This window comes from Melospiza melodia, chromosome 3 (assembly GCF_035770615.1).
Source record: "Melospiza melodia melodia isolate bMelMel2 chromosome 3, bMelMel2.pri, whole genome shotgun sequence".
Classification (NCBI taxonomy): Eukaryota; Metazoa; Chordata; class Aves; order Passeriformes; family Passerellidae; genus Melospiza; species Melospiza melodia.
In genome coordinates, this window is record NC_086196.1 from 13,743,181 (window position 1) to 13,764,826 (window position 21,646).

At 36.5% G+C, this 21,646-nt stretch overlaps 1 protein-coding gene across 6 annotated transcripts in view; it reads left to right on the top strand.

Annotated features, from left to right (window-relative positions):
- The window catches only part of LPIN1 (lipin 1), an 80,769-nt gene extending 59,344 nt beyond the window's left edge, over positions 1-21,425 (top strand). For all 6 annotated transcript variants that reach the window (XM_063150851.1, XM_063150848.1, XM_063150849.1 and 3 more), the window contains 10 exons: positions 314-383; positions 3,164-3,256; positions 4,530-4,603; positions 6,608-6,752; positions 9,411-9,559; positions 11,193-11,279; positions 12,664-12,816; positions 14,653-14,767; positions 16,905-17,008; positions 17,850-21,425. In XM_063150851.1, coding sequence (XP_063006921.1) covers positions 314-383; positions 3,164-3,256; positions 4,530-4,603; positions 6,608-6,752; positions 9,411-9,559; positions 11,193-11,279; positions 12,664-12,816; positions 14,653-14,767; positions 16,905-17,008; positions 17,850-18,009 — 1,150 coding nt within the window. In that variant the 3' untranslated portion in view covers positions 18,010-21,425. The remainder of the gene's footprint in view (positions 1-313; positions 384-3,163; positions 3,257-4,529; positions 4,604-6,607; positions 6,753-9,410; positions 9,560-11,192; positions 11,280-12,663; positions 12,817-14,652; positions 14,768-16,904; positions 17,009-17,849) is intronic.
- The last annotated feature ends 221 nt before the right edge of the window (positions 21,426-21,646 follow it).

Genomic DNA, 21,646 nt, shown 5'->3' on the forward strand with positions numbered 1-21,646 from the left:
AGGTGAGTTGGAATTAGATGATCTTTAAGGTCCCTTCCAACCCAACCATTCTGTGAGTTTATGATGACTTGAGTAAGGTATGACAAACACCCTTTCTGCTCAAGGCCTAGCTTCTATTGCATACCCTGAAAAATGTATGTGGTAAATACCTGTGAGCATTCTGTGGAATAAGATGGGTCTGTTATTACTAGTGCAGGTCAGAGTTTGATCTATGCTTCATGGCTTTAACCTGCCAGGTGGTGAATACCAGGTAGACTGTGAATTGGGGCTTTGGGATTACAAAATGCTGTAATTGTCTCCCTTGCATGCCCAGGTACTACAACTGGACGACAGCTGGTCCCCTTCTGCTGGCAATGCAGGCATTCCAGAAACCTTTGCCAAAGGTGAGATTGAACATGAAGGCTGGTAAGAGGAGGAGTTTTAAAAGGTACCACTGATTAAGGGAGGGAAATGGGTTGTACAAGAGAATCTGCACATCAGTAAAATCTACCCACATATAGCCATTCATTTATCTTACGTTATGGCCTAAATAAGGACTAAGTTTGGTCTGTGAATAGTGTTTGTTTGCTAGGCTAATGTTATTACAACTATTTTGAAGTAGGAAAACTTCTTTTTTATTTAATTAATATGGATTTTAAACATAAATTACGTTGACCCATGTTAGTGTTTTCTATAGCTGCATACTTTTGTTTGCTTTCTGTTTTATATCTATACTGCATATATTATTAAATAAATACAAATAAGCTCAGTGAATAAGGTTTAAATATGAGATGGGGAAGGCCTGCAGCTTGCTAACTTTTTGTTTCTCAGTTGGTTGTTCATAACCCAGGTAGGTAGTGCCAGACAGCTGTATGACTCTGTGTTTTGGCCTATATAAATGTGCTGAAGAAGTTAGTTCAGTGCCATATGACCTGGTGCCACGTAGGTGCTCGTGCCAGAAATACTGTAAATGTATATTAAGAAGTAGTATCACCACTACCCCTATTTTGTGTCCTGGTTAGACATGGATTTAATAAATTTTTGAACCTAAACTTTCCTCCTGCCATTTGCAGCACTTCACATATCTTTGGGATATGTGTGAATTCAAATGCTATCTCTGTTGCTATCACTGTGGACTAAAAATTCCTCCGAAGCCCAGAATACTCTCTGCCAGTGTTTCTTTCTTGGTGCCACGTTACCTCTATATGCAGTCATGTACAGCTGTGGGGTACCATCCCAGTATAAAATAAATTGAGCCTAAAAATCTTAAATATCTGGTAAACATTGCTTGAATTTCAAAGATGGCACAGAGCCAGATGTTTTGTGCATTACTGCAAACGTTCTGGTAATCATCAAAAGTGGGATTCATCCCATGGAACTCCAATGCCCACAGAAGGTACATAGTTACCCTACTCTATATTTGTTGGGTGCTCACACAATGTGATTCAGATCTTGATAGGTGCCTCTTGGGTCTTCATTGGCAATAAAAATAATGTAAGGTAACTACATTTTAAATTAAACACTTCAAAGCCTGAGCCAGATGTCTTGGATTTTGCCTAGGATGTGTAAATGGAAAGAAGTGCTATAAAATATTTTTCCATAATGTTACAGCAGATGGCAATTTTTTCAACAGTTTTATACTTATGTCATTATTCGTATAGGTTATCAGTTGAGAAAAATCTTTCATGAGTGTGTAATTCAATGTGCTTGGATTTTTTTAATGGTTAATTTATATTCTGAATGCTGATAACTTTCTTGAGAGTGCAGTTTTAATTTAGTGGAGAAGCCAATATTTATAGTTTGAACATATGTATGTTTGGAAAGATTTGTTTGGTTTACTGTACCTCTGAAACTAAAATGACTCATTTATGTTACCAGTCATCCTACTGGTTTTCTTCATGACTTGTTACTTTGAGTTTTGATTTGCTGTAGTAATGAGGTTAAGGAATTGAAATACTAAGATACTTTAATAATAAACAGTTTATGAAGTATTTGAAAATGGATGCTTTTGCAAAAAAATTTTACTGATGTTCTGTAAAATACGCTTATATGCACATCTAATTGTAAGCTTGTTTTACAATTTTAAGCCACTAAAAGTTTATAGGATATCTACTTGAAGTTCTTGACGTGTTTGAGAATCCCCTTCAATTGTTGCTGTTGTTCTCAGTTGTGGCACTCCATTCTCCATAGCTCTATCTGCTCCCTGTTTTTTTTAATTTTGTTTGAAAAACTCAACTTTATTTTTCTGTCATATCTTTTTTTCTAATATACTTTAGATAATATAGTGAAGAAAACCTATGGAAAAACTGAGAAAAGGGATCCATTGTGCCGCACATTATCTGAACACAGTCCTCTCTAATTGCTAAGAGTTCTTAGTTTTTAAAATTTTTTAAAAAATGATTAATCAACATCACAGCTTTCTTTTGGTGACCTCACTTGCAATGGAAGCTGTCATCTCAGAAATACAAGTGTCCAAGCTGTTCTAGGGTGTAACAAACCCTGTGGCCACTTTTACCTTAATATTTTCCCATCCATCTGTTGCTTCTCTCTGAGTGAAAGAATTCAGCTCCCCTTGTTACAATGCATAAGGCTCCAGTCATTATAGATTGAAGGAGCTTTTCTACTGGTGTCTAGTATGTAGAACCAATGTAAAGTAGAAAAGGTTTATAAAAGAAACTATTCTAACATTTTCAGTCAAGTTCATAGCATGATAATTCATAAACTCATAGAAGTTAGTAAATTCTTTACGTTTTGCTAAGTTGGTGATTGAATACAAACTTTGTAAATAGCTGTCTTGCATGTCAGTTTGTTACTGTTTTGCATGATGCCTCCTTTAGGAAGTGATTTCTTTTTTTTGATGTATAATTTGTACTAAACTTAGAAATAGGAGATTCTCCATTCTAGACGTTATACTAACATCTCTTTATGCTTTTTTTCTTCTTTGATTTGATTTCTTTTTCATTTTCCTTTTAAAAATACCATAAGTATTCATGCTTAAGTTACTTCAGAGCAGCTCTGGATACCATTAGATTTTGCTTTAGTAGAATTTATGGTCCACAGACAGTATGTTTACTTTTATTCTATTTATTATCAGTTAAAACTGTGTGTTTGGCACTTTTTATTTATGTATGTCAGGTTGTCCTTTATTTTGGGTCTTTTTTATGTTACCATCCATTTATCACAGGCAACTGTGGAATCTATAATGAGGGACAAGATGCCAAAGAAAGGTGGAAGATGGTGGTTTTCATGGCGAGGGAGGAACAGCACTATTAAAGAGGTAAGTTTAAGAAGCAAGCTGAGTTTCCTTCTGCTTGCAGTGGGAGGCCTGGGATCTGCATACTCATCCCTCAGAACTTCAGAGGGTAACTTGGTACTCAGTTTGACACATTAAACGTGTTCTGAGGTCTGGTTTGTTTTGACTTCAAAAAGCTTTGGATCAGACCCTACCTGAAACATTTGCCTGAAGAGTTTTGATTTATTTTCATTACACAGATCTGAGGCAGTAGTATCTAATGTATTAAATCTCTGTTTGGAAACCTAGAATCAGAGTTGTGCCACTAATTTAAAGTTTGCACTCAGATTACCTACCTCTCAGCATCTTTCTTTCGAAGGTTGAAGAGCAGGCATATTTATGAGTAGAGTGAGCTGTAAAACTCAGCAAAACCTAAGATGCCAAACTGACTATATATATTGGCTTGAAAATCTTTTTGAGTTTCTTTTCAGAGCATTAGAAGTTTGTGATCATAATCTTAGTCATGGATGAACATTGGAAAACTAAAAAATCCAAAGCTTTATGTGAAATATTGTTGGCTAGTAAAACCTCTTCATATTAATTTATACTACTGAAGCATTAGTACTTGAGGGGAGAAAATAACTTTTAATACAATTTTATGGTTGTGCCTCTGTCAAGAACTCCTTTAACCTTGCATGAGCTAACCTTTGTACTGATCTGTGGGTGTGGATTTCAGAGCATGAGATTCTAGTTGTTTGAACTTTTCAGGATTTTCTCTGGAAGTATTTGATTATCTCTTGAGCTGTGGTGACTAAATGGAACTATGTAAAGCACTATTTAAAAATCTTGTGGAATGACTTTGGTAGTGTTCAGCATCTACTCAAGATAAAAGCACTTTAGCAAGTTTTACTGGATTTAAGATTTAAATGATTCTCTGAAAGGTAATTTATGGTTTTTTTTCCTTCTCCCAAGTCATACTTCACTTTCTCAGGTGAAATCTAGCTATTTGAGGTGCATGAATTGCATAGCTATGGAGTCAATCTCAGAACTTCAACAGTACTAGATGTTAAACCTGATATTTCTCTACTTCTTCCCTGCAAAACTTATTGTTCTGAGTTCTATAGTTGCAGTTTTTAGTTCTTTGTACTGCCTTTATTCTTTAAGGGTTTTAATTTGCCTACAAAAAAAGGAGACAAACACATGGTTGATTTTTACCAAGTCAGTACAAGGCAGAATTTGATTTTCAACTATTTTTCTAAAGGCATCTACTTTCTGCTCAACAGGAGATGCACAGCTACTCATACTTGTATTTTTACAGGAAACAAAACCAGAGCAAGGCATGAGTGAGAGTGGACTTACAGAAGAGTCTTCACAGATGAGCAGGGCAAACAGGTACCCCCAAAATCATCTGTACCTGAAACAAGCAAGAGTGATCATTTAAAAATGAAAGCAAGTTACTTCAGCTATTCAAACAAAGAAATACTGTGTCAGTGAAATACTTTAAATTTGTTACTCATTGCACCACAGAAGTGCAAATAGGAGGCCCTTACCCATGGCAGGGCTGCAGACCTTGTGGGTGCATTCTGGCATTTCTGTGGTTTGGCTGGCAGCTCTGGGACTCACATTCCAGCCCCTTGGAAACACACTCTAATTGGAGCAGTTCTCCAAAGCTACATGTATTTCTCTAGAGTTTTTAAGGGAACATCATAGATGAGCCCAAGCTGTTGTCAGATCCCAGTTGCTTAAATTTTTTTTATTTATTTAGATTTATGGCCTGACAAATTAATTGGTTCCTGCATATTTTGGAAAGTTAAGGGACTTTCCAGAGTGTTTTTCACAGGCAATAGTCATGTATTTCTATTGCCTCTTTCCAGGATTGCAGACGTCTCTTCCTTCTTGTGCTCCTAACAATCACACTGTACAGCCAGAATCTCACCTTGGAGGGTTCCATGGCATGAGTTTTAGCTTGCTTTAGAGGGATGAGTTAGCCAGGGACAGCACTCCTACCTTGTCCCTTTTCTGTGCATATGCATCTTAATGTAAACACATCTTGTTTGTGCTGGCTGCAGTTACAGCTGAAAAGGACCAGATTCCAATATGCTTTATGCTCATTAAGGGAGGTTCAGGGGTCGCCCTTCTGAAACAAAAAGCTCTCATTCTTTCTGGTGGTCAGCAGTTGCAGTCCAGGCAGATGTGCTGGAAGGACGATTCCTCATTCTGTAGGAGATGAGCTGTTGTCTCTGTTGCCTCTCTGAGACTGAGAACCAGAGTTAATTGGAAAGGCTGATTTTCCTTCTAAGGATGACAAGTGACATATAGGTCTGTTTCTTACATGATTGTTTAAAAACAAGGTTTAAAGTGGGATTAAGAGTTCAAGCAGACTGGACTCTGAAATTGGTATTCTTTGTTTAAATTTTACCTGACCTTAGAAATCTCTCATTAAAAATTTATTGTTTGCAAGAAAAATATCACAAGTGGGATGTTGAGTAAAGCTTTTGAGATCACATATCACAAAGGATAAGATAGGCTTTTAAACATTGCTAGTCATGACATGCAGTACCTTGATATTGGGTCAAGACTACCAAATATACCTCCAGGTGTGATTGCAATAAAAGGCCAAATACTGATTGTTTTAAAGACCAGATTTGTAGGATCTGAAAGAGTTTTAAGTTACACCTACAGTGATAGGATTTTTTACTGTAGGAAAACATTCTTTCTGAGATAGAATACCCTTAAGAAGTTTCTAAAAAATGGTTGTAGGAGAACAAAAGTAATTACTCCAATGTGTATTTAAACAGAATACTGTGAGGGAGCTCAGGTTTTATGACTTTTCATCATTGTATTCTGAACAGGGTAATCCTGCAAATCCCGGAAATGAATAATCCTGTTATTTGAAGCTGCTCATTGAAAGAACATGAGGAATTATTTTGTTTAATAAAACTTCCATAACCTGCATTTTTTTTAAATTAATTTTTAGATTTTTTGGGGGAGGAGAGAAGAGGGACAGAGAAATTCAGCATAGCAAGTGCCTCTTCTTTTGAGAACAGAGGATTTTTAAAGTTATAATATCTAATGGGTATTATTTTTTCATCATATAAGATTTTTGAGTTAATATAATACATTAATTTTTATTCATTAAATTTAAGTAATGAAAACTGTTATAGCCATTCACTTGCCTGTAACAATCCAAGTTTGAATAATGGACAATGTGTGAATGAAAGTTTGGTACTTCACTGATATATTAAAGCCCATGATATGAATGACCTGCCGTGAGACAGTATTGGTAGCAGAGAATCAATGACTTATTTGGTGACTCACTGTTAATGCATTTTTAATGGCTACTGAGGTGCGTTTCCAGGCATGATAACATCATTTTCTGTGTGTGCAATGTTCCAGAATAAAGGATGAATCTTCTTCAAGTGACGAAGACCCAAGAGCTGCCAAACAAAACCTCGGGTCATTGCAAGCCAACTCCAGTCATCTCTCATTATTGTCTGGAATCAGTTACAAAAAATCACTTCGACTCACTTCTGACCAACTTGTGAGTTAATTTTACATCCTTGTCCTGAAATGGCATTTCTAACACAACATAAATCTTTACTGTTTTTCAGGCTTCAAAGCTTAATTAGCTCTTACATCTTGCGTTTAATTCTCTCTCATTATATTTTTCAAAAAAGCCTTTTCCCTTCTCTTTTCTGTATTAAACATGAATGTTGTTCCTTGCAGCACGTGCTGGGGTTTGGAGATGGGATCTCATTTAGAAAAAAATCAAATTCCAAAGTTGTATTTATCACTTGAGTAAGTGTATTGGAACCACATCCTTCCTTGTAGTATCCTTGTAGTGAAATGTGTATATGTTGATGGACCTCTCTTCTTTCTCCTTCCTCTCTTTTCCTTTTCTCTCATTTATAGGCAGATAGTCATATTTTGCATGAGTACAGTTTTCTGTCAGTAACTTCTGAAAGAGCTACTTGTGAATATATAATGAGTCCAGGCTATTGATTTCTTTGTAGCTTATTAATTTCTTTGAAGCCAATTCTCTTCCTCTGTGACAGAGGCGTTTTGGCTAATGATGACAAAACTGTTGCAATTTTGTGTTCTGTACATTTCAATTTGATCTGGAAAAATAGGCTACTATAGGGAAATACTTCTTGTCATCTTAGGTACAGATAATTAATTTTCTGAAGGAAACCCACATGAGGCGTACAGCATTTAACAGCCCATCACTCACTGCCTGGATAATTTGTAAGAAATGCAGTTTTTCCCAAGAGACAGATGAGATGTGTTGGGTATTTTCTGTTGGAAAGAGAGACCAGGGGTTACACAAATAAAGTGGGACTTGCAGTTTCAGAAACCTTGCAGAAATTAGCTGAAGTTAAAACTGCTCTTAAATTGATTTAAAAGTGGGAGAGATTCACCAGTTACCCATGAGTTCTGCATTCTCACCTCCTTTTCACTTTTTAGCTAATTGAGAAGTTGCAAAAAAGATAATGAAGAAAAAGATACACAAAGAGTGTTAAATTCCTACAGGTCTTGGGAAAATGAACATGTAGCTTCTCAAATAGAATTAAATCAGTAGCCTCCTGCCCCACACGTCAATAAGTGGCACAGGAAACAGTGAAGAGTAGCAAAGTAGGAGAGTTAAGGATAGTTAGTGTAGGCTGAAGGGTAATAGTTCATTTGGTGTGAGAGATGTATTATTTTACAAAAAAGATAAAATAATGAAGAACACAAATCCCCCTAGCAGAGGTCTTAATTAGAGTTTATGGAACTTTTTGTTACATTTCTCTCTGCATATGTATCTTTCTTTAGGAGTGGGAACTGCCCATTTATGGTCCCTATTCCAGCATTTGTTACTGTTTGTGAACATTAGGGGATTTTTTTGAAATTTACATGACTGTGAAACAGAATTTTTTTGTTTATTTGTTTTGTTTTGTTCTTTAAATCAATGCCTAATATACACCACACATGGTAAGCCTCTGGTGCTGTCTTTTAGATTACCTCTACTGAAAGCAATAAAATTCAGTGTGACCAAATTGGGTTGACTGTTCGGATGGCAGGTGCCCAGCCAAGCCACTCTGTCACTCCTCAATGGGACAGGGGAGAGAACATAAGGTGGATAAACAAAGAGAAAAACAAGTATATTCTCTGCTTCCCACCAGTGAGGGATGCTCAGCCACTTCCTAGAAAGCAGGGCTTCAGCTGCGGGAGGCAAACATTGTAAAATAGCAAATGCCTCTCGTTGCTCCTCCTTTCCTTAACTTTTATATCTAAGCTGATGTTGTATGGTAGGGAATGCCCCTTTGGTTAATTTGAATTATCTGGCCTCCCAGGATCCTGGCCACCCCCAGCCCCTTGATGGGGGAGGAATGTTGGAGAGACAGTGCTGCTGCTGTGCCAGTGCTGCTCAGTAGTGCCCAAAACACCTTTCCAGCTGCCAGTGCAAAGCACAGCACTGTGATGGCAGCTGTGGGGAAATGAGCTGCAGCTCAGCCAGACCTATTACAATTTCCACCCCATTCCTTACTATTTATATCGCACTCAGGTCCCACATAATTGATATATCTTCTAATTGTTCCATTGTTTTATTTCTCTTTATTGAAATCCCTCCTTACCCACAGATTCAACTTAACTACATTCTTAAACCATCTCTATACCAAACATACATTTCATTGACTACTATCCTATCCTATCCTATCCTATCCTTTCATAGATACATACTACTTTCCCATTCCATGGGCTTCCTCCATCCCTCCAGATCCATGACTTGGGCTCCATTGCATCAGGATGGATGGTCAGGAGAGGAGAGCAGCATACCTGATTGTTGGCACCAACACTGGTCCAGCTCGGGTCATCATATCATTTCCCTTGCTCCTTGCAAAAGTCATTCTTCATCAGTTCATGTTGTTGCTTTTACTTTGCTTCCTGCAGCCTACAATTTACACCACAGATTACTTTTCCCCAGTGTTAAATCTCCCTGGGGCACATCCTGGTTCTCCCTATCCTTCTAAATTACCCCCCAAGTACACCCTGATCTTTGGGCAAAAAAATCCCACAAATGGATTTGACTTGATGGGAGGAGAAATCCACACCAGCTTCCCCAGCCAAAAACACCAAGGCAATGCTCATGTGCAGCTTTTACACTGTGTCCATTTCACATGCTTAGTTTGTTGATCACCTTGCTGCTAATGTCTTGCAGAAAAGCTTAAAGCTCAAGAATGGCCCCAATGATGTGACCTTTAGTGTTACAACCCAGTATCAAGGCACTTGCCGCTGTGAAGGCACCATTTACCTATGGAATTGGGATGATAAAGTTGTTATTTCTGATATTGATGGGACAATCACACGGTGAGTGCATGAACAGAGAGAGACTTTATATACAAGGATTTTCCTCTTTAGTTTAAAGGAAAATATAATTACCAAGGAGTGTTAATCACAAAATTTTCATATACAAGTGTTTTGGGATGTTTTGTTTCTTGGTTTTGGGTTGTTGTTGTTTTTTTTTTAATATTTTTAATTTTTACATTTGGCTTTCAAACAGTACAACAATCTTTAGTTGAATTCCTAATTTAATAGACACATGCCATATGTACCCATTATTTGTTACCTGTTGGTGTTTCATGATAGTATTGGAGGACCTTCTGCAAAATCTTGACCTTTTTGTTGCATCACACTCATGATGTAGGTAGTAATTAAAAGGAGTAATTAAATATGAAGGAGTAATTAAAAATAAGAAACATTAATTTTGTTTTAAATGGCACTCCTGGGGCATTCCAGTGTTAGGCATATTACTGAGAATACTAGACTCCAAAATCAATGTCAGAGCTAGAATCTGATGGAAGGTTTCAGATTAGTACTTGGGGTAAAACTCATAATTTTGGAGTGACCAAAAGGATTTACTGACTTGCTGGTTTCTATTTATTTATTGTATTTAACACTAGGGAAGACAATTGTCTGTGTAACAGGGAAAGCATGAAATAAAAATACAAGCATTGTCTTTTGTAGTGAGATGTTTAATTGTTTTGAAATTAATTTATTTCAAAATCAAACTTAGCTATATCTAATTAGGAAAAAAAAAGGAAAAATAATTTTCAAGAGCAGTCTGTGGGAAATTAAAATACTTGATTTAGACTGAATTTCTCTTCTTTCTTGTGATTTATCCGTTGTATGTCAAACTTCTCGTTTGATGCCAATGTAAATTAACATCTCTCCCCATTTAGCTTTCTTAAGCTTCAATAAAGTGAGTGGGATCTATTCTCTCTGCTGTTGATCTGCCCAGAGTTATTGAATCACTTCACCTTACAGTGCTGGTGCAAATCCTTCCTAAGCCACTGCCCAATGTTTCTTCCTCTAAGATGCAAGTTATTCAGGATGTAGACTTCTTACTGTGTATCTGTACAGTACTTTGTCAAGCAAGATGCTCATTTACACTATTTGTTGTTATAGTGTAAATATTTTTCTATCATATGAAGCCAGAAATACATTGAAGCCAGAAAGAATATTTGAAAATAGTTTACGCCTGACCAACTCCTGGCTTAATGTGGAGAAGTTAGTTTGAAGTAAGCTAAAATGTGACTTACCTTATACTTTAAATTTCTCATAAATGTCCATTATGAGAAGGTTTGGTTTATTTAGAAAACAACATAAACCTCAAAAATTATGTTTAGCATTGGTGGCCTCCTAGAGGTCTGAGTGATGCTTGTGTGCTGTGACTTCTGTATTACCTTTTGGGGCACAAGCTTATCCATCTTGGGGCACAGCAGCAATTTAAGCAACATGGCCCAGGATGAGCATGTCAGTCTATCTAAAAAAAAAAAAAAAGGAAATAAACTAATTCTCTTCTGATGACAATCAGTTCCTTACAGAATACCTTTTTCCATTTGCAGCTTCCAAGTAAGTTAGTGGGATTTGTATTAGACTTGACTGTTATTATAAGTATGGGGTTTTTTCAGCTCACGTATATTGTTTTTCCTTTATTTAGGTCAGATACTTTAGGTCATATTTTGCCAACTCTTGGCAAAGACTGGACACACCAAGGGATTGCAAAGTTGTACCATAAAGTGAGCCAGTGAGTATTCAGTAAATCTGCATGCATCTATGGCTAGTGTTTATTCATTTGTGTGTAAAAATTTAAATTTCTCTGCGCTTCTCTTAACCTATAAGGGTGTCAATTTCATCAGTATCTTCTTGCTTTAGTGATGCTTACACAGTGTAAATGTCTCCTGCATGATATGCAGAGCAAAACCTGCTTTATGACAACAAAAGCAAAATCCCTCTATCTGTGAGTTTTTCTTTTATTGCAAGAATGTCAGCTTTTCTTATAAATTACCATGAACGTGTGACGAGCCTCTGGTACACATCACAACTCTCCTCTTAGTTAATCTGATTTGTTCTGTGTACTAGAGTTCTGCTAAGGCTCGTTTATTGCTTTTTATTTTACATGGATGATGAATTATAAATTATGGATGTTGGAATCTAAATTATGCCAGAGACACTTCTCTGCATGTTAGACAAACGTGTTCGCAGAAAACACAGGACAGTCTGGGCATTCACATGCTGAGTTTTATGTAATACCTCTGCATTACATTTGGTGGAAATGTTAATTAATTTTTTTAATTGCAGTTGTTATTTCTGTGCCTACCAGCATTATCAGTTGTTAGGGCTTTGATGATCGTAAGCATAGGGGAAAAAAATAGATTTGAGTCATGTTGGTTTTCAAATTACTGAGTTAATTATGTCATGGCTATATTACAGTGGAACTCCATATAAATGCTTAATAGTTTGATCTAATGACCATGCGTGTACTGAATACAGTCTGTTTTATGAAAATTATTTTTCAATAGAAATTGGAAAGTAAGCTGCTAAGTTGAGCTACTATAAGATAGGATTCTGTTCTAACATGAGCAGAATCAAAGGCAACCTGTGACTTACGCCAAAACTTTCATTTCAGTGTCAGGTTAAAGATTACTTCTCATACTGTGTTTTGAAGCTCAAGTTGTTCCAGCTTGAGAAGATGTGTTATTGCTGGACATCTTTTTTTGCAGAGGCCTGAGAGGCAGAAATGCAACACTGTTAATACAGCAAAGGCCAATAGACCATTGTCTGCTTCATGCCAAGTGTTTTCCTCTTTGCAGATGTCTTTCCATTTAATTCTAAGGACAATGGTTCCACCACACAGGGATGGAAAGATAACCATAAGGAGTCGCAAGTCCTGAGAGGAGCAGAGATAAATGAGCCCTCTTCAGGTGTAATCACTAAATGCAGTGGAGCTTGATGGGTTTTAATTACCGAGTGTTTTGGCATAAATGTTTTTACTTCTTTTAAATTAAGTCTGGGTTAAACATACTATTTAACAGCCACGATTTGATTCATGTAAAAGTAAACCCTCGAAATTATTACTATCTAGACACCTGCTTTATTTTTAAAGTAGTTTCTTTTATATCTGCTCACAGAAATGGATATAAATTTTTGTACTGCTCAGCACGAGCTATTGGAATGGCAGGCATGACCAGAGGATACTTGCACTGGGTCAATGAAAGAGGAACTGTGCTGCCTCAGGGGCCAGTTTTGCTGAGTCCAAGCAGCCTATTCTCAGCTCTTCACAGGTAACGCAATTTTGCTTTTACAGAGACGGAAGTGGAGTCTGGATTATCAGCTTTTTTGAGTCGGAGTGCTTGAAATAATTAATAATTTAATTTTTTTTACATATTGGTGCAAAATTTAATTAAGAAATTTTGTTAGAGAAAGACCAAAATTCAGTAGTTGCTCAATATCTATTTTTGCCTAGTTTATATCTTAGATGTATATTAAGGCACAGCTGTGTTCACTGTTTACCAGTAGGTACAACTTGGTGACTTCATGTGTTTAACATTGTGTGTTCATATTTAGAGAGAAATGTCCACATTTTTGGCATATTTCTGTGAACATTTTAATAGCAATCATTCTTGTCTTTACCTGTAAGGTGTTCCAGTTGGCATAAGTATATTTTTCTGGAAGGTTATTTCTTGATGGATTTTGAAGAAATTAATGTGAAAATGAAATTAACTTTTTATATGCCTGACTGCACTGTGGGATTCTATGAGGACAATGTTATCTTTCCTAGGTGTTGAACTGTGGGGAGTGAATAATAACAGCACAGATTATGAATATTGTACCTTCTGCCTAATTCAGTGAAGCATGTCAAGTGATTACTGAAAATATTTTAAGCTGTTAAAAGCTGCTGTGACAAGATGTATTTCATTAGAATTTTTAATGGAAGGTTGTTCAGATGTTCTCCTGATTGAGTGACATGCTACAGGCTGTCTTACCAGTCACATTCTAAATATAAGAAACCATGGAGGTATTAGAGTGCACTTCTCATACTGATTAAGTAATAAATGCAGTGAAAAGTAGTTACTGCTATCTTATACTCCTTGTATCTAGAAATGCCTTTAAAATGATACTCCTTTTGGTACCTTGTTTAGACTAAGGAATGCCCATCTTTCAGTGTACACTATTGTAACTGCTGAGGTGTGTGGGCAATAAATTACTTCACTGTTTTATCCATAAATTTAATCCTTGTAGGTTTGAGATCAGCTGTATGTGAGGCTGAGGAAAGGTGGTTTTATTCATCTTTTGCACATTCTCAGGCATTGATTTATGCATGGATCTGCTGTTCCAAAGGGTTGCTTTACTCCCATGAAGCTTCTGTACTATTCACATCTGCCTTGACATTTGTGTTGGTACTTGGATCTTGGATTCTGAGCTTCTTAAGTGTTTTTGTGTCATGCTGGCATCTTCCTATGTTATGGGAATTCCAGACTCTGCCACCTGTTTAGTCCTCTTGCCAAGAGAAGTTGTTGTGAAAGGGCTTTTGCCCAGAGATGAGATAACTCCTGTGTTCATTAATGAATTCTCTGTTCTGCAAGAAGTAGCTGAAGAGAAATAGAAGATTCCTTTATTCCTTAACTTTTGCTAATCAGCAGTGGTGGAGAACCTGACTCTAATTCTGTCTTAACAGTTTGAGGTGCTTCTAGCACATATGGTGATTGCAATCCTTTTAAAAATAAAATTTAAAAAAAAGCACCATAAACAGTGAGGGCTGATATAATCTATGAGCCATTCTGCAGTTCTCAAGAGGCAGTTTACTTGGTGAGAGTTTATGTCTCATAAGGATTGATTTAGCAGATGCTCCCTGTAATCCAGTATCCTTGCTCAGTGGTCATCATTGTAATGTAGGCTTCAATAGAGGTTACCTTGTTTCAGAGGATTTATTTTCTGTGCCCATTGTGTAAGCTTGGGAATATTGTTTTGTCTTCATGGGCAATCTGACTTCTAAAAGATTTATTGGAGAAGAGTGGATGCTATGCAGCAGTATCTAGAAAATGTTGAATAAAGAAGATAACATGGTTTGTGGTGTATTTCATGTGTACTTATTCAGCTTCCCTTTTTTATCTTTTCAGGGAGGTCATAGAAAAGAAGCCAGAAAAATTTAAAGTTCAGTGTTTGACAGACATCAAGAATTTGTTTTATCCTAACACAGAGCCCTTTTATGCTGCTTTTGGAAACAGACCTGCTGTAAGTAATAGCTGAATTTATTTCTATTGCAGAGAACAGAAATGTTGCTGTTATTTCATGGTTCTGTTGTATTAGAACCTAGAAGCTTTAAATGAGAATTAAGCACATTTTATTAGGCCCTGTACAAAAGAAAGTATTAAGGTTCTTCCTCAAAAATACCATGATGTAGGATTTAGAGATGGAAGAGCAGCAAAGTAACTAGGTTATATCTGCATAAATTAGCAGTTAAGCTTGTGTAGAAACAATGATCTCATTTTAATCCACACAGATACAGTGGCAGTGAGGTAACTGTGGGCAGACAGAAAATATTCCAGATTAATATTGGTGGGACTTACACCTCTCTCAGTACACTCAAATAACCTTGAATGTCCCATTGAAGTCAAAAGGTTCCACTTTGTATGGAAAGTGATATATTGGACAGAGAAAAGGATATGTCCAATATGATATATTGGACATAGAAAAGGATAGAAAATGACATATTAGACATAGGAAAGGAAAGACAGATCTGTCACCTGTTGGCAGACTGGATATTTGGGCTATAGAAGGCTCCTGCCCTGGACCAAAGAATGCTGTTAAGCATCTAGAGGAGGAAACAGTCTCATGGGCTTGGGCTGAGGGGGAACCCTGGCATGTAATTACTCCTTCTTTAAAAGCATTATGTCAGAGCTTACAGAGCTCCTCACTATCCCATTGCTGTACTGAGCTGTTATATATAGGCAGCTTAGTTTCCATTATCAAGGCACCTTTAAACATAGGATTATGAAATAATATTTTAAAAACTTCTGTAATGTTGTATTACAGATAGTAACTACCTCTAGTTCCATTTTTATTTGAACCTCAGGGAAACATGCATTAAAATAATGATTTTATTTCAATACTATTTCAAGTAAAACAGTAAGTTATTGTTTCTGAAGTTATTACTGGTAGCTCACTCCTATGCTTGCTGCCAGAGTGCAGGCTTCAGGTGTGCAATGTGCCACAGGTTTTGTATAGCTCAGGATCACAGCTTTCTCAGTTTTCTGCTCTGGGTTTTCTGTTGTTTTTCTGTTTTGGGGTTTTTGGAAGTTGGTTTTTTGTTGTTGTTGTCTTATGTTTTTGGTTTTGATTGTTTTTTCCAAGAACAAACTCAGAGAAATTTCTGTACACATGGGTGTTACAGGTGTAGACAGTGTGTGGACTGCCATGATGCTGAATTCTTGAAATGACTGCTCTTCTCTTTTGTTCAATTACCTAACTTTTTGAACAGTCTTTACAATATAGAAATAATAATAAACTTTGTGGTTTCATTAATGTTCCAGTTTTTCACCATTTTGGCTTTTGAAACCATGATTTATGTTAGCAAAATGGAAATTGGTTTTGCTTTGATCTTTTGGGAGATATTTTCAACTTTGATTTTGTTGAGCTTTTCTTCAGAGCAGATCAAAACTTATTTATTGTTTTCTTTAACAATCTGAATTTTGTAGAAGACATTCTTAATTCTGACTTCTAATTGTACTTCCCATAGTTGTATCTGCATTACCTGCTGTGGCTCACTGCTGCTGTTTTAGCATATATTTCTTGTTTTCCCTTCTTTTTCCCTTGTTCTGACATGGAGTATGCCATATGAGTATGCCACAAATCTGAACTCAAGAGCTAAGTGATGGCTTTAGTATAGACATATTTCTTACGAATTTTGTAAGACCTTGCCCTTAAAAAATAATTCCTGTTTTATGTGTCAGTTACATTTTAACCTCTGTACACTGTTGTAACATACTTGGTACAATGCACAAAGGGCATTAAATATTCTCTGAAGGAAAAATGAAGGTGTTAATGTGCTCTTACACCAAATGTCATTAGTTCTTTACTGAACGTTATTATTGTGTCAAGGGGAGTTACTGAAAAAAATGAACATGATTTTGATTAACAGTTTAAACTGAAGTGGAAAGCTGCTTATCTAGCAGGAAATTGTCTGTTTCTTGAACATTTCATTAGATTGACCTCGTTTGTAACATAATGGAGAATTTCAGGCACACAATAACTAGGTGAATTTAGTACCAGTTCTGTGTAAATATGTTCTTTTGTGTAATATATTGCAGCAAGATTACACATGATTTTGCAAAGGCGGAATCATGATTTTTCTTCTTTTTTATTCTTTTAGGATGTTTATTCATACAAACAAGTAGGGGTTTCTTTAAACAGGATATTTACAGTTAACCCCAAAGGAGAACTTATACAAGAGCATGCAAAGACAAACATCTCATCGTAAGTAATCTCTTATCCCTAACACTTCATGGACTAAATTCATTTACTCTAATTTATGACTCAAGTTGCCCAAAGATCCATTCAATTTTAGTAATTAAAGATTCTTTATAATTCTTCAAACAAAACAAAAAAGATTTAGATTAAAATACAGACTTTCCACTTCCCTTCAGCTAAACTGACAAAAAGATTTTTTTTTTATTTAGTATAATAAATTCCATCTACTTTATTAATGTAAAATATTTAAAAGTGGATGATTTAGTCTGCATAAGAATGAGACTCACTAGTTTGCTGATACCATCTGCCTTTTCAAAATTTCCTTTTCCTGGATCTCCTATCTAGAAGAGCCAGAAAACAAAATCTGAAGAGAGGGTCAGGTGCTTCCAGAAAGATGCTTAGGCACTGGTAACCCCTAGCACTGGAATGGCTTTTAGTAATATTAAGTGTTGGTGTCTTTAATTGAAGGGCAGCCATATGTGCATAAAATATGAATAATCAGTTGTGCAGGGAACTGCTTGAGCCAAGCTGGACAGAAATGGAGAGGCAGAATGTGGTGTTTGAATATTTTAGCAGATGATCTATGTGTAAAATGGCATCTGTTTCTCACTAGGTAAGTATCATTTGTTAGAATGAACAGATTAGAATGAATTTCTTATCCTAACTCTGAATCCTTTCTGGCAGCTGGGCACCAAAATTAAATTTAGTTTTATTGCTTTGAGGAGGGTGACTTGTGCACTTTGTCTGTTTGTAAATGTAGTCATGCCTTAGTGGTTGGGACATGTAAAAAATTCAAAATAAAGATGGTCTGAAATGGTTCAGCATTCTTTTTTTTTTTGTTTTCCAGCTATGTCAGACTCTGTGAAGTGGTAGATCACATTTTCCCTTTGCTGAAAAGAAGTAATTCTTCAGACTTCCCTTGTTCTGACACCTACAGCCAGTTCACCTACTGGAGAGAACCTCTGCCACCATTTGAAACTCAGGATGTACATCCAGCCTCATCTTAATCACATCTCTAAATTGTTGGTCTCACCTCGAAGACTGGGTTGGCTTGTGTTGAAAGGACACCACTTGGCTTTTGCTGTTGACAGTTCAGTTGGGATCTGTGAAGTTGTGAGCATTGTATTCTTCTGCTGTGAGCAAACTTAGCAATGCTTTTTCATACTTACTTAGGTTTCCAGACAAGGGAAGTCTTGTTAGGAATAGGAGTTGCTTTTCTAGGTCCTTTCCCAGTTCCTCAAATTTTGCCATGCACTTTCATTATATAAGGTCAATTAAAAGTGCAGTGATGTTGGGGTTGCAGGTAATCATGCCATAAGGTTGTAAAGTGATTCCACTTCTGTTCTGCATCACTGAAGCCATCTTCCATCCTGTCAGAACCCCTTGCCAGTAACGGAGCTGAAAGTGCTCACCATTCCTGACATTATCTGGTGACACAAACAGGGATTACAATCTATATAGCAAAATCCTTCTCTCTGAAGGAGCAAATGATTCCTCCTCTCTTCCTTTGCAACAACTGTTTGTTTAAGAGTTAATTACTGGGCTAGGTCCTCAGCAGATGTAAATCAGTGTAGCTGTCAAAACCAATTGAGACGTGTTTGATTGATTCCAGCCTGTTTTGACATGGGACATTTCTGAGGAAATAAATTATATGTATTCTAAATTGAAAGTAAATGAAATAGGATGGCCAGATTCTTCCAATCTTTCTCAGTTTGAGAACTATCATACTTCAGGAGTAGCTTTTTGGATCAAGGTCCGTGTTCAGGTGGAAGATACAGGCCGCTGCGGATAGTGCCCACCTTACTGAAGTGGGTGATTTTCAGTAAACACATCTTTCCCACATGCAGTGTGCGGAGGTTGAAGATTTTTTACTGAGCCAAAAATAGTAAGGATTTTATCAAAATGGAATAGTTTTGTTTGAAATATTATTTTGGTTAAAATGTGAATTTTGATGCTGGTGAATGACGCATCTCAGGTTTTTACTGTATGGATGTTTTTGCTTTGTTTTGTATCATAAAGAATGGATACTTTTAGTGCAATTTACTCTCCTTTAAGATAATGAAATCTCTTTTTTTTTTTTTTCCATATTTATCCAGACACAAGCTGTAGATATTGCTTTTGACAGCCTTAAGACTGAACTGTGTGCACTAAAAGCAATACTGTGGATCAGTTGATAACATTTTCCAAATGGTCTGCCTTTACACAATGTGGTACTTAAAATATGGACTCCAAGTGCCCACATGCCAAATGATTTCAAATACGTTGTAGATAGGAAAGAAATTTTTTTTTTTCCTTTTGGATTATACTGAAAAGTCTAACTGTTCTCTGAAATGCTGAAAATGGCATCATGGGCTTCTATGTATATTGTATTTCAGTATGACTACACTGGTGGTTCCCAAGCTGTGGTCTCTGCCAGCTTGTGATCTAAGGCTATGGTAAGTGTTTTGCAGCTGCTTTGTAGTGTTTTCACTTAAGAGTTTAATAACAGGAAGGAAGAGTGGTCCAGGAGACATTTTAAGATGTGATTATGGTTGTTCATCACCCAGAAATTTGGAAATGGCTGCTCTGTATCACATTTCTTTCTTAACAACAAATTCTGGTTTTGCGTGTCAAGAGTGATCGCAATGTAGATAGGATGGGAACACTCTGGTAGGGATTTTCTAAGTTTTACTGCTGAAGACTTTATCTGGGTTCTAAGTGGGCCAATTTATGATTTCTCTGTGCCTTCAATAGTAATGAGAACATGTGCAATGCTTTACATAGCTGCAGTGTGCAGTGGAGAGCCCTCCCTAAGTCTTCCTTTCATATGAACATTGCTACTTCAGGAAAGGTAAATATCTGCTTTGGACGTATCAGGATTAGACACAAAGAGGAAGAAATGTGTGTTTGATATTTGTTTGACAAGTGTTTGACAACCCAGAACTGATTATGTTCTCTTGAAAGTTTAAAGAAAATGCAAATATCTTTTTACTTCAAGGTGTAAGAAATATGGGGTAGATTTTCTGAAAGACAATCAGTGGGGATTGCAGATTGCCAAACTGAGATGGTTGCATCTCTAAATATAGCCACACTTTCCTTTAATTATCTATTAATACTTGTCATTAATCATTGAATAAATGGACAGATGTACTAGCTGCATCCTATTTAAATTCTGTTTTGGTAAAGGCCTATTTCAATGCATTTATTATATAAAATATATAAAATAAAGCTAACTGTTCTCTTCAGTGAGAGGCTGTCAGTTTTGTGGTTTTTATCCTTAACAGTAGTTAAAATCTATTTTTCCAAGATGGTACATGCAGCAATTCCCACCAGAAAAGATGGTCCCTGAAAGTTCTCCACAATTAAAGCCTGTGATATATTTATTTATAACTTAATAAATAGGCAATCTAGGGTTGTTTCTTGCCTTTAGTATTTAAAACAAAATGATAATGTGAATAAGGAACTGTTTTAATTGTCAGATTGTGGCCAGAGTGCATTGCTGGTACAGGTGACCCTGAGGTGCTGCAGAATCTGTCCCAGAGTTTTTCAAGATTTGATTAAACAGGGTTATGGCTGACTTGATCTAGTGTTGGTATCCATCTGCTTTAAGGCTGAAGTTGGACTGCATGACCTCCAGGGGTCCCTTCTGACCAACTTTTCTGTGATTCTGTGACGTTCAAAGCTTCGCTTCTGAGTTGCTGCATCCCCCTTTGTATCTGAAATTGAAATATAGCTGAATGCTGTCAGGAGCGTGTGTTGCTGTAACTTTTATCAAATTTACTGACAAAAAAACCACTTACATGAAAATCAAGGGTTTGACCTGCTAGAAACATCACCATGCTTTTCCAGAACGTATAAGACATTTTGATTTGGTAGCTGAATAATTTTAGGGTAATATTTAAACTGCTTTGTTAATTCATGTAGCAGAAAAATATATTTAAAAAATGCTACTCTTTCTGTGAAAGAAAAAAATCAACCTTGCTTGCAGTGTAATGCTGGTTTTTGTTACAGAAAGAATATGTTAACATAAGTATGCAGACACATTAGATCACAGTATATTCTATTCATACAATACACAGAAACTAGAATATGCAGCAGTGAGGAGTGACTAATGTTTATTTTCTTGATGCTGATGACCACACCACTCTAGCTGGGTCATGGGAGGGAAAGAATGTTGTACTTGTGACATTAGTTATGCTGAACATAAACTGTTACTGCTGTAATTTGGGGAAGGAGGAGAAAGAGGTATTGGATATTTTTTATTTGTAGATATGGTTTGTTATTATTTGAAAGACTATTTATATACAGTGTTTACTCTGTAAATGTATGTGCTACTGCAGTGATGAAAATAGTTTTAACACTTCATTTTGATCTGCTGAATGCAACAAGAGTAGAAATATATATTGTAATAAAGGCAAAAATAAATTTTTTCCTGACTTTCCTATTTTTCTGTGTTCTTTGATAATGGCAGAGTGCTTTTGCATAACTGCTGAATGTGTAAAGCATGGCTTTTGTATCTCCGGTCTCCACTGCCTGTTTTTTACTGGGGCTATCCAGTGTATCTTATATTATTTTTGCTGTTCAGCTGCAGTGTTTTGCTGAGAGCCTTTTAAATCTGAAAGAGTTTACTGAGGGAGATGGGGCCAGGATCTGGGCTATGGCTGT